Source organism: Dicentrarchus labrax, unplaced genomic scaffold, assembly GCF_905237075.1.
Source record: "Dicentrarchus labrax unplaced genomic scaffold, dlabrax2021, whole genome shotgun sequence".
NCBI lineage: Eukaryota > Metazoa > Chordata > Actinopteri > Moronidae > Dicentrarchus > Dicentrarchus labrax.
The window spans coordinates 12667051-12680296 of NW_026136704.1; the positions used below are offsets into that span (position 1 = coordinate 12667051).

General features: G+C 41.0%; 1 protein-coding gene across 10 annotated transcripts in view; it reads left to right on the forward strand.

The window, feature by feature from the left end:
* Nucleotides 1–6676: 6676 nt before the first annotated feature.
* kirrel3b (kirre like nephrin family adhesion molecule 3b) overlaps nucleotides 6677–13246 on the forward strand; it is a 154407-nt gene continuing 147837 nt past the window's right edge. For 6 of the 10 annotated variants that reach the window (XM_051398186.1, XM_051398188.1, XM_051398185.1 and 3 more), the window contains exons 1-2: nucleotides 6678–7006; nucleotides 7148–7215. In XM_051398186.1, coding sequence (XP_051254146.1) covers nucleotides 6708–7006; nucleotides 7148–7215 — 367 coding nt within the window. In that variant the 5' untranslated portion in view covers nucleotides 6678–6707. Of the gene's footprint in view, nucleotides 7007–7147; nucleotides 7216–13246 lie in introns of all 10 variants that reach the window. The other 4 variants (XM_051398183.1, XM_051398184.1, XM_051398190.1 and 1 more) reach the window with 1 other exon arrangement.

The window sequence follows — 13246 nt, forward strand, 5'->3', positions numbered from 1 at the left end:
CACCCAAACAGATAAAATATGAATGTAACTCTAGTTTTTGTCTTTGACACTTGGTGATTGAAATCCATTTAATGGAAGCAGTAAAAAAAGTTTTATTAAAATACTGACATTGACACTGACAATTGTTATTGATATGAGGGGGGAAAGCATGCTTACATAGCAGCTTTCCTTCTCTTCTTAAAAAGACATAAACTGTCAGTTATCAGTTAAAGACAGAATGACCTTGAACTAACTAGCACATGAACTGTAACCTACAGTTAAGAATATGGATGGTTTAGAAAGCACGGATTATGGGTATATCTTCATCTTGTATTAGCTCACTTTCACTTTCTTCTGAGCATGTCTTTTTGGCTGTGGATTATAGTCATAGCTGGTATAAAGAGTCTCTTAAACGCACAGAATAAGAGGTTGCTGTCTCCCAAGTCATTTTAGATTATGCCCCCTGTGGGTGCACTGTGGGTTTAACAGTGTATGAGCCCCTCACCAGATTTCACATCTCTTAATGTCTCCCCTTGGCCGGTGTAAGGTCATTATAATAGAAAACATGTTGTTGGTGTTGTTTATTTTCTTTGTTGTTGGTGGAATTTGTGTGTTCACTTTCAGGCTGTAAAAATAGCATCAGGTGTCTGTTATGTGTAAATTAAATTTTAATAACTATTAACTAATAAAATCAGATTTCAGCTGGGTGAGACCTTGTAGCAACCGATAATGTAATAATGGCCAATAATGTAATACCTGCCAATAATGTAATAATTCTGGCCATTTTAAATGTAATAAAGCCATGTTCGGACAGGCCTGCCCCCACTGCTAAAAGAAATACTAGAGGAAACACTGGCTGAATGAGCTGAGGTTTATATCTATTATATATATATATTTTTATGTAAGTTATGATTTTATTCAGTAATATTCAAGTGTAGTATAAGGAATTAAATGGTGTTAGCTAAATCTGATATAAATATGATAAGTAGGTCCCTAATGACAAAATAAAAGCTTAGTGAACAATGTGTACTAATCTACTGAGTTTATCAACATGCTTTACTACGAAATATCAACTTTAACAGTACATTGGGCCTGTGCCCAGGTCACTGTTTAGAGTTGAAAAAGGGAATAACTTTGTCTTTAATACCATTGCAGGTATTTTACAAGCAATCTTTATCCTCTCCTGCATCATTTCGGAATGCAGAGGACATGGACACAGACAAATGTCTGATGAGACCTTTGATGTCATACTCAAGGCACTAAAGGGGGAATTTAATGTTCCTGTAGCAGAGAGATCCAAGACCCAGCGTTCTGCACTTGTTCAACTGTGGAGGAATAGGCAGCATTATGCCCTCAGTGAGGATGGTCAGTCAATTACATTTAATGGAAAATTGGTACCCAGAAAGTCAACTATCTCTGCAGTTGTAAATAAGGCTCTTGATAAAACAAAAGGCTCTGGTGTAAGAAAAATAAACATATACCTTCGGGAACGGAACTTGAGAATCAGCCGAGCAAGTGTGAAAGACACCTTGGACAGATCAAGATGTTACCAGCTCCATAAGGCAACATTCCGGAACAAACCCTCACCAAAATCTATCACAGCCAAAGCAGTTCAAGATCGACACCAGGTAGACCTTGTTGTCATGGCTAAATGGAGGGTCAAGTATGGCCGAGTCACATATAGGTACATCCTGACTGTAATAGATGTGTTTAGTAGATATGTATGACTAAGACCACTGAAAGGTAAACACAGTGCGGAGATTGCTAGACACCTTAAAGACATTTACAATGAGCATGGTCCACCAAAAATCATACAGCATGACCAAGGAAAGGAGTTCAAAGGTGCTGTAAGAAAACGTATGGGGTCCTTACAAGTGAAAATCATTCAGAGCTCTCCGTACCAACCCCAGAGCCAGGGTAAAGTGGAGAGAAGCCACCGTGTCCTAAGGAAAAAAATTATGTCTGACTTAGTCCAATATCAAGAAGGAGGAGTGAACTGGGTTAAGCATTTGCCAATCTATGCCAAGATATTGAATGAAGACCCAAAGGAAGTTCTGAGTTGGATGTCCCCTTTTCGGATTTATTATGGAAGACAAAGTCATGCATTGTCCAATCGCTTAACTTCTTCCAAAGAAGATCTTGAAGAACACTGCCCACCAGGCAACAAAACACAGCCCACCCAAAAGCAGAGGCGTTTGTTTGAGGATGAACGAAACAGGATCAGGAAAAGGGCACAAAAAGCAACGCAACGCTGCATACACTGACAGAATCAGTCTGGAAATTTTAGAGTCTCTGTGTACAGGCTAGGTGATAATGTGTTGGTCAGAGTCAAGAGTGGCTATCACAGAGTCTCACAGAAACAATTTGTGATACCAGGTGTTGTTGTGGCAAGAAACCCTAAGTTGCAGAAATACAAGGTTGAGTTTCAAATGCCAAATAGCCCCACTCCAACACAAAAGTGGTTCTCAGTGTCTGATGTGACCAGTGTGACAAGACTAGAAGAAAAGCAGCGCTCAAAGTCTCAGCCCAAATCAGTTCAACAAATGAACCTGCGAATACCTTACTCACATGAGGACAGATTGGAGGAGTTTGAATCCTCAAACCTGAACATTCGCTTTGACCCGATCCCTGATGCCAACTGCCAATTTGCTGCAATTTCTGATCAATTGGCCATTATTGGAATTTTCCATTCTGCAGAAACATTGCGTGAAGAAATAGTTGCCAGCCTAACATTTAATCCATATGGAGTGGGTGGGACACCCCTTTCGGAGTATGTTGAGGGGATATGGGGGGAATATTTAGGAGGATGGCACAACATGGTACATATGGTGACCACCTAACTCTTCAGAGAGCATCCCAGATTTGTAATGTTCAGTTCCTTATTGTGTCGACTCTTGGTTAGGATGCCACCTCTGTAATATCACCATCTGGTGATTACTGTGAAAACCTGCCTCTTTTGGTACTTGGACATTTTGCTGAAGGACAGGGGGACAAATGTAAGTTTAGAAGGACCTATTCTGGCTTACATTCAGGCCATTCAGGAGGCAGAGATGCATAGAGTGTCCCAACCTGCCCCTCTGTCTGACACTGAACTTGGTGCTCTGTCTGATGCCGAGCCTGCCTCTATGCCTGTTGCCAAACCTGCCCTGCCTGATGATGAACCTGGCCTTCTGTCTCAGCCTGAACCAGGGTTTTTACCTAATGCTGATGTTCAGTCTCTACCTAACCCTTTGCTTGACATGGTTGAGGATGCTGGAAATGAGCATGGAGTTCAATACCTACCTTCAAAGATCTTATCAAGAATCATTTAATTTTCTCTCAAGCAAGATATGTCAATGCTTGGGACATTCAATCGAGTCTCACTCTTATTCCGTGAACTGTCAGCAGCATTTCATCCCAACCTATACATAAGAGAATCTCTTGCAGAGAGCCTACAATTGGACTAAGAAGATGACTGTTCCATTAGTATTATGAAGCTCTACAAGGCTGCTGGACGCAGCAGTGGTCTAAGCATACGCATAAAACAGTTATTTGGCAACGACAGAGGATGGATGAAAGCCTGGATTCTTCTTGTTAATGTAACTTTTGGGCAGTACAAAATTAAGGACATGTACTGGAAGAAGTAATGGCTAAAGTTGATGTTTTTCCCTCAGTTCAACTCAACACTTTTTACATTTGTAAATGAGTGTTCATGTTCTGTGTTGTATATTGAGGTTAAGTGCCATATAGTGCCTTATAGTGGCATTCCAGTTGTTTAAATACAGTTTTGAGTTTTAAGTGAGAACTGAATCGTTTTCCCTTGAGAAATGTTTGAAAAAAGTTCAAATTAAAAATGTTTTCCAAGATATAAATGTTTTAAATTCATTTGACAATGCAAGATCCAACAGAGGCACTGACATGAAATTCTGAATGTACATATCTAAGCAAATAAACAAAATTCTAAATATAGATTTTGTACAACAAATATTTTGAAATTGGCTCTTACAACCATATTTAAGGAGAGAGAGTGCTGCATAATACATACCCTTGATGAATGAATATGATGACTATGCCATCCACTATATCTATTTTTGAAGAGCAAACTGCACAAAAACTACAAAAAAATATTTTATTTCCAAGAAATGCAATCCTATTTATGTATTATTACATTATCGGCTGCAGTTATTACATTTTAAAGGATTTTTTTAATGCGTAATAACCAGCCAATAACGTAATAACTTATTACATTATTGGCAAAATGTTATTACCTTATTGGCTCAAAAACGTTGTTACATTATTGGTAAGTTATTACGTTATTGGCTTTATTACATTTAAAATGGCCAGAATTATTACGTTATTGGCAGGTATTACATTATTGGCCATTATTACATTATCGGTTGCTACAGACCTTTTGAGGAAACCCTTACAGACATTGTGCTCCAAGATTAGTCCAAACCAGATTTAACCTCTTTATTGTAGGATTTTATTCTCATTCAGTATTGATGACAGGACAAACAAGATGACTTCAGTTCAGCAGTTCATCATCCTCAAATGTGTCCAAATATTTCAAACATTAAGACAAATGTAATCCAGGCTAAGGGTTTATTGTACCAAGTAGATGATTGTGGGTTGTGGACATACAAATTAGTTTGCCTTTTTACCTCGTTTATCCTCTTTGCTCAACCTTCAAGCTCATAAGCTCCATTGTTATTCTTTGCCCCTACTCATCATGTTCTTCGGCAGAATGCAAATCTGTTATCCTCTGGTTCGGCCGCAGTGGGGTTGTTTTTGTGTGTGGTTGTTAGTTGCACTGATGAAAGGACCACCTGTCATCCTCTGGCCCTTTGATTAGATTAGGAAGTCAAAGGGATGACTTGAATTGATATGACGTACACTATGGCCCTAATGCAGTGCTTACTGTGTCATTATCAGAGCTCTGATCTAGAGGTACCGGGCATTACATCTTATATTAATAGAGAGTATGTCCCTCTAGTCCAGATTTGAATGTCAATCATTATTTATAAGAAAGAGAGAATTATATATTTTTATGGATTATGGATATATTAATAAAGTCATCTGGTCCTAGAATGTCTACAATGACTATATCAATAGGAAACCGTGATGTTTGGCCAGTAAATTACGAGGTTTTATCTGTTCTAGATTATTAAAAAAAACAATCAGGTCAGATCTATAATTTAACTAAAATGTTTTAAAAGAAGAAATTAAAACTACACATGAAGATTATAGAAATTGTTACAATAACAACCATTCAATTCAAAAACATGCTGACAATGGCAATGCTAACATACTGTTGTTTAGGAGGTTTTTCTTATATTTGATAATTAGCACTAAGCAAAATGTTTTGTGGAAGTCTGAGCTAAATTTCATAGCAATTCATGTAAAATCATTTTTTTCTATTTCACTGAAAACCACAAATATGGAACTCATGATGGTACAACAGGAAAAATGGGGCCATCGCAAACCATCCATCCATTATTGAGATAAAAGTTGTTCATCAACCAACAGACATTTCCATGCCTAGAGCCACGCAGCTAGCATGGCTTACATCACGCTTGACATTGGAGATATTCTTTTTCCACTTAGAAAATAATTAACAGAAAATTAGACTAAAGCAGTGTTTTTCTGGCATGGCCCCTTTCATAAGCCACTCCACACTTTTAATCAATCATTAACAATGATAGGGGAAGCAACTAATAAAAAAGGATCCCAGTTGAATTTTAGTAAGATAACTGGTCAGAACAATAGCATCAGTAAATCCTTGTTTGTTTATTTTCCCAACATATTATCATATTCATCCCTCCATATTTACTCTAAGTTTTCCCTCTGTTCTTATCCAAGCACCCGCCAAAGTGGCGCTATGCACCAACCCCACCCCACAGTTTTAGAACCACACATAATATTCATTCATAATTATTTGAGAGAGGAAATTTACTAACTGAATGGTTCAAGTTTTTAATTTGAGGTACAAATTATTAATTTGTGTGCATAATGTAAAAGTTAAATTAAATTAAAAAGTAAATTTCTACTCTTGAAACCTTCTGGTCCCTTTATTGTTTCCTTAATCTACAGTACAGCATAGGAGACCTTAAAGGTGGACCTAGCCTGCCCTGGAACATAATAGAGAAAAGAAATGTCCTTTTTAAATATTTAACAGGCATAACCAGGAAAACTTGCTAGTGCATTTAGGCATTTTATGACGTCTTGCATCACGGCTACTTGAGTGAGTGACTATGAATGTAATCCACCCCTGATCAAAATTGGATATGAATGAATACTACAGCTTTGGTCTTGAATGCTAATGTGGTTTTTATCCATTCTCAAGGAAGGTGGCTCATAGTTTTCAAAATTCAGTGTCGTCCATAGAATCAAAAAAAGGCATAGGGTTTTAACTGGGAGGAGGGGTGAAACTGCACTTTTTGTTTTGTGGATGTCTGTGTTATTTGTAGCTATAGAGGCCAAGCTCCCATTCTCATTCTAATTGGAACTGCACCCTCTCTGTTTCTCCCATGGCAGCTCTCGTTCCCAGAGTGAGGACCCAAGTCTCCCAGCCTCACGCTCACAGCCACAGCCACCCAGACAGCTCGAGAGGCAGAGAGAGAGAGAGAGAGAGAGAGAGAGGGGAAGGAGGGAGGGATGGAGGGAGAAAGGGAGGGAGGAGTCTAGTTGTGGAGCTCTATCCCCCTGACTGTGTCTGCTATGTGAGTGGTAGAGCAAGAGAGAGAGAGAGCATGAGAGAGAAAGAGAAGGAGGGAGGGCAAGTGAGGGCTGAAGAGACTGAGAATGGATTGGCAATAAGAAACCGTGCGAGCGAGAGAGAAAGAGTGAGCGTGTGTGTGCTCAGAGTCAGCAGCGAAGACACAGAAAGTCCACAAGCTCACATCAACAAGAGAGCGTGCGAGGCAGAGCTGACCGCCGGCAACTCCGAAGAGTGGCACACAGAGAGGAAGGAGACACAGGGAGAGACAGAGAAGAAGAAGAATCAACAGAAGAAGAGAAGGACTGAAGACAGACTACCAGCTTTCCACTGGTAAAAGGAGACACCACTGAGGGACTGTAGCATCCGTCCCTCGTCCCCCCTCCCCAGCAGCACAGAGGAGCACTGTCTCATCTCGTGCATGTGTTTGTGACTGCCAACTTCAATTTCACACTCGCCCACTGTTTTCCGTAGGTTTTGCCCTCTCCACTCCCCAGTCATGATCCCTTGGGTCCTTCTGCTCCTGTGGATCTCCGGACATGGTAAGTTTTTTCCGGATTAAGTTGCTTATTCATCACATCTCAGTTGCTTGTGATTGCTATGTGACTTGCTGGCTGGGAACTGTGTCTCTGAATCCATCTTGCTGTGATCTGGCTGAGCTTGTCCTACCATCTGTGTTTTTAACCGTTTCTAATATAGCACTCCCATGTGCAATGTAATGTCTGATGCAAAAGAGAAAGAAGCACATTAGAAGAAGAAGGAAATTAAAGGAAAAAGTCTGTGTGGATGTCCTGGGGTTAAGGAGCTACGAATCGTTGCAGCCTGCACTTTTCTCTATCGGTAGTTTATCACGGCTTTCAGACCAGACAAGTTAAATACTTCCTATTCAGGCTTGATATTCCTGTCACACACACAGACACACAAACAAAGCCCTCTAACCCCAGTCCAGTTCAGTCAAGCGTTCACTCCTGAGTCACATTGTTTTGAACTGACAGCCCTTCCCCATTGAGCCCAACTACGGGGGGTCTGGTCAGAAGAAAAGAGAGAGAAAAAGTTAACGGTGAAGTGCTCCAGAGGGCAGACTCATGAGTAAAGCCTGGCAACTCCAGTCCTTTGGACGGTATCTGCTGTTGTTATTTTTATTCCTAGACAGTCTGTTTGTGGACAGAATGAGGATGGATTAGTTGTTTCCCCAGCTTGCCACCAGGTGGTTGTCTTTGGAAAACAATAGAGGTGAGGAAAGCACAGCAGAACTCTACCTCTGTGGTGTTTGGTGCCTGTGTGATGTACGGACGCACGCAGGGCAGAATCAGACAGTGGATGTTTGTCAGCTCTTTGCGTCATGCCTGGCCCGCAGTGAGCACCCTGGTTTACACTCAGTAGGGTCAGGGTCAATGACACAGCTACCACCTCTTTTCAAAGGTTTGACCCCATCATGTTGGACTGCATTCCAAGGAGGGCACTGACAGAATGAATGTGTGTGTGTGTGTGTGTGTGTGTGTGTGTGTGTGTGTGTGTGTGTGTGGTTGCTTGCCAGTGGGAGTTGTAACCTTTCATTGCAAAACAGCCCAGAAAAGGCAATCGAGTCTTTTCCAATCTGAGATCTCAGTTTTTTTCATGTTGATTTGAAACTGAAAGCTCAAAGTCGGTAACACGCCACTGACGCAGCGGCAAACAAATGACACTTGGTAAACCAGATCATTTTCTACAACACTGCATTCAGCTGTTCCACATGTTGATTTATAGACAAAAAAATAAAAAAACACGCACAACACAACAATTTGCTGTGATTATACCCTTCTGACGACTCATTTTTCATGGAGAAAACGTGGAGAAAATAATGATAGCAGGACAATTTAAAACTGACTGGAGTGATGAAGCTTCTGATATCCTCTCAGCACATCCCGCACTTTAAGGGGTGTAGATCCCTTCCAGAGAGGGTGTGAGCTTTACTGTTCTGTTTCTTTATGACTGTGTATGACCTGGGACAATGACACAAGCTGTGTAAGTCGACCCAGAAATTGAAATGAGTCAAGGCAATGGAAGCTTTGTCTCTGGGTCACGGCTTTTGTTGCGAGGCAGTTATGGTACATCAGACATGGCACTGTAGATGCTTTAACTGTTCCTGATGTCGCTGCTTTGCTGTGTTCTGTTTCATTGTCAAGTCTTTCTGCACCATCTGTGCTTACCGTGATGCAGAAATACATGATCAGTCATTAGTCTCTTCTTCTCTATCCTGTTTAGCACCTGCTAGGTTCTACTGTATCTCTTCTGCCCTGTATAGCATTTCCATTTCTTGCAAGTGTAGAGAATGAATAACATCTTAATTATATTAGACATTAAAACTGCAAAGGGGGTTTAACATGCAACGCACTTTGTTTTGCACTTTTATTCTGTCACCATCACATTTTCATTCACATACCATCACAGGCTTAGCCACAGCTCTAAGAACAACCAACACCATATGTCAGATAGTACCAGCTGGAATGAGGCGATTGCTACAACCGGAATGGGATGGGATTGCTGTGCATTTCAGCGCAGTAGGTTATTACCATAATATAAAATACTACTTTCCCTGCCAGGTAAACAGGGGATAACAACCTACCTTCTCTATGCATGCCTCTGGGGAGAAAAAAGTGCTTCCCTGTAGCTTACTGTTGTTCTACAAATTACGGCTCTGTTTATGTGCCGAGCCAGTGTCAGCAGAAAGCTGCCGGAAAACAATCTTGTTTTTATGAACAGGGGGACAGAGGGGAGTTGTGGCCATAGCTGACATATACTTAGACACAGATATCCTGTGAGAAAGTAAGAGACAAAGAGAGCGTGAAAATGAGAGAATGAGCGGGAGAGAAGCAGGGAGAAGAGTCCACATGCAGAGAGCCACTGAGCAGTTTTTTTTCTCTGAACTTTGAGAAATAAATGGTCCAGATCGAGCAAGATGGCGAGTGAGAAAAAGGAGAAGGAAAGCTTCTTGCAAGATACTTTCCATCCTGACTGTGGTGTTGCCGCATCTAGGGCACCTTTTCTTTCGCTGTCACCTCTCCTGCCAGTGACAGATGACACAGCACCAGTCAGGAGGATCTGGGAGACACTCTCAGGGAGCACATTCACCTCGGGCCAAACTTGTCCAGGACCTCGTCCATCTCCTCACACCACCTCCTCCCCATTCCTCCTCACATCCAATCTTTAGGGTGTCCAACGTCTCGCACATTCTTCATTTGGCTCTTGGTCTCTTGATTTCACTCCTCACCTCTCACCTTGCAGCTGTACATTTTTCCATCTCTGGCTAACCGTCCCCCTCTTCTTCTGTTGTTTTATTTTGCTGTGAGATGCAGTGTGATTGAGAACCCTAGCCTCTGTCGGGGAAGGGTGAAATATGTGAGAGCATGATGTCTCTCTGGAGGAGGGGCAGTTTAAGAATAGTCTTGTACTGGATGTGCCAGGCTCTGAAGAAAATGTGCTAGAGAAAAATCACACATTCTCAATGTTAAGTGTATGGGCTCTGTCCCCCCCCCCCACCTCTCTTTCTGTGTCTCTCTTTCTCTGTTTTCTCTTTTTCTCTGAATGACACCTTGTGAAATTACTGGGTTTTTGATCTACTTTCTCAGGGAAATAAAATATTCTTCTTGGGCTACCCGTGACTTAGGGTTTGTCCACTAGGGGCAGTGGTGCTGCACAGGAATGGAATCCCAATCTTCTTAAAAATCTACTGCCCCTTTCCCTCCCTCCAATCGCCTTCATTATCTTCCACCCCCTCATATATCTGGTGTCAGAACTCCCGATTTCAGCACCCAGCCAGACTAAGCTGTTTCTTAGTCCTGGAAAGCATGTCTTAGTACCCCCAACAGCCTCTATTTCATTTACTGCTGTCTATTAACTGCTGTCTGACGACTCTAAATCCGCTTTTCATGGGCGGCAGGCTTTGATACATATTTCTCAACCAAAGTATAATTAAATGTCTTTCCAATGTCATGTCTGGATGTGTGGATTTTTTATAGACAGAGAAATCATTCTCCCTTCTCCAAAGGGAAAAAGAGAGAGAGAAATACAGCCCATTACATTGCACTACTCAGAACAGAAATACCAATTTCCAGCCTCATTATTATGAATAGTTATTTGTAAGCAAAAGACACTGATGTCTAATGCACAGATTATGACCATAATGACTCAGAGGTAATTAATTGATTTATTCCCATTCTATCAGAATGCTAAAACCAATATACATTTTTCTTACACAGAATAGATGCTAAATACATTGTTGTCTATATTCTGATGGGAGTCTGGTACAGGACAATTAATATGCATGGTAAGAAACACAGATGTGTTCTTGTACTGTTTGTATGACTAACCCACACATGACAGTTGGCTAACCCTGTCTGGATCATGCCATGCAAACACAGTGAGTGACAGATGATGTCATCAGTTCATAATGGAGCCCCAATGACATGCAGTTTGTTTTCTTGTTTGTGCTGCATGTCCCATCAAGGCTAGCCAGCTTAAGTCACCTCAGCCGCTGTGACCCCTGCTCATTTCTGTGCCACGATAGATTAAGCCCACTGTAATCCCTCTGAGCCGAGTGCCCTGTTGGATATTTATGGTAATAAGTAAACATATGAATAAATAATCTAAGAGGCTGCCGCTGGACAGCTGGAACATGTAAGTCCCAATGTTTGGCAGTGGTTGTGGCATTAACCAGAGATGCTTTTTCCAAGAATAATCAGTTTTGGCTCAAGACTTCTACTCGGTTGATGCCCTGTTACGCAAAGAAGGAGATTGGTTGATGACTTTTCAGGCACTAGATAAATGAATATATAAACCAATCAATAAACATAGACATATAGCTACTATTAAAGTGATATGCATGTGTTCATGTAAGAACCAATCTTGCAAATGATCCAGTTGCATGCAGTACCAAAATAAAAATCTGAAATGTAAGTAAGTACAGTATATCCAGTGACTGCAGTTTGGATGAAAGCCTCATTTCCAGTCTGTCAGGATTCAGGTCAGCCAGGGAAGGGAATATGATTAGTTTGGAGTGTTCTTGGAAAACCAGGCAATGATCTGCTTCCCCTCATGCAGTCAGTCAGCCCGTCAACAAAATCAAGCTGTTTACTGTTGGGCTTCATTATCCATCTAGAAGACTCTCTTCCCAGCCCCAACAGTCTTCTTTAGTACCAACCAATCAACCCCCAAGCCCCTCATCTCCTCTCTCTCTCTCTGAGACTCTGCTGCTGGATCTCATTCCTCGGGGATGAATTTATCCAGATTGGAGCACTCAGCAAAAGGGCATTATCCCGGATTACATGTCTGTTGGGCGGCAGTGTTAAGTAATTCAACCAGATGCTGTTGTGATCACTAGGTCACCTGTGAAGGCATGGTTAGCATCTGTACCTCTTCATTCAGCTCCTTATTGTCACATCTCCATCCATCTGAGATGCTATCCTTGGAAGAGCTGAAGAGAGATAGTTGGAGTTGGGCAATGTTTAAGCTTTATTTAAGAATACTGTTAAATGTAGGGAAGTCTGCCGAAGCCCCCGCTTAACCTAGCCAGGATTTTATTTGGTGACAGATTATGGGATGGATTAATGCCGTCTAAATTGCAGTTTAATGCAGAGGAAACAACAGGCTATGTTTTTCCCGCTAAAGCAACTCAAGGCTGCCCGGCTGTGTGTGTGTTAAGTTGTGGGGGTGCTGTAAGTAGAATAGCGGTGGATCACACTGTGTTATTTTTCCTCCGAGATGACAAAGCATTGGCACAGCTGGGCTAAAAGAAAAATGTTGGTGTTTTTAGCTCGACTATGTCTCCTCTGCTAATCCTGTCTCTAGCTAGCAGAGGTTTTGATAGATTTTTTTAATGTGCTACTGGGATCTGTGATTGCTCATGGAACACAGGTGGGTTCAAACAATGTAGCAATACAAAGTTTGTTCCTTTCTTGTCAAAACCCTGCTTCTGAGGCATTAATAACACTTTTGTTCAATGCATTCACACACTTAAATATTCATTTTGTCTTACATTCAGGCTTAACGTGTCTTTTTTAAAACTGAAGTAAAGTTCTCACCACACAGAGCCGTGTGTGTATATATATTTTACCTAATAGTTTTACCTGTTCCAGGAGTTATACTGTATAGAACCATTTTATTGAGAAAAGCACTCACACTCCCTATTCAGCAGACTAAAAAGATCCATAAAATGTAAATACAGTTCACCTTGTTTACCGAGCATTGGTGAACTGCACACAACATCTGCCATGAAAACCGGTGAGCAAAAAAAGGACACAAGGTTAAAATGTGTGAACAAAAGAATGGTGAAAAAAAAGATGGTACCCGTTGCTTATATGCAAATAACATCTTATCCTTTTTTAAAAAAACAAAAAAACAGTAAAACTCTTTAGCTGAAACCTAAAATAAATCCTTATTATATCCATTTAGTGAAAGAGCACATTAAAGGCAGTTGGAGATGCTTTCCATCCTCTAATGAGAAATCTCAATCGTGTGCATTATTAAATCAATGCCTCATACTTAAACTTCACACCTGGGCCAGTGCAGCTCTAAGTCTGACAGTTAACGTTAAAT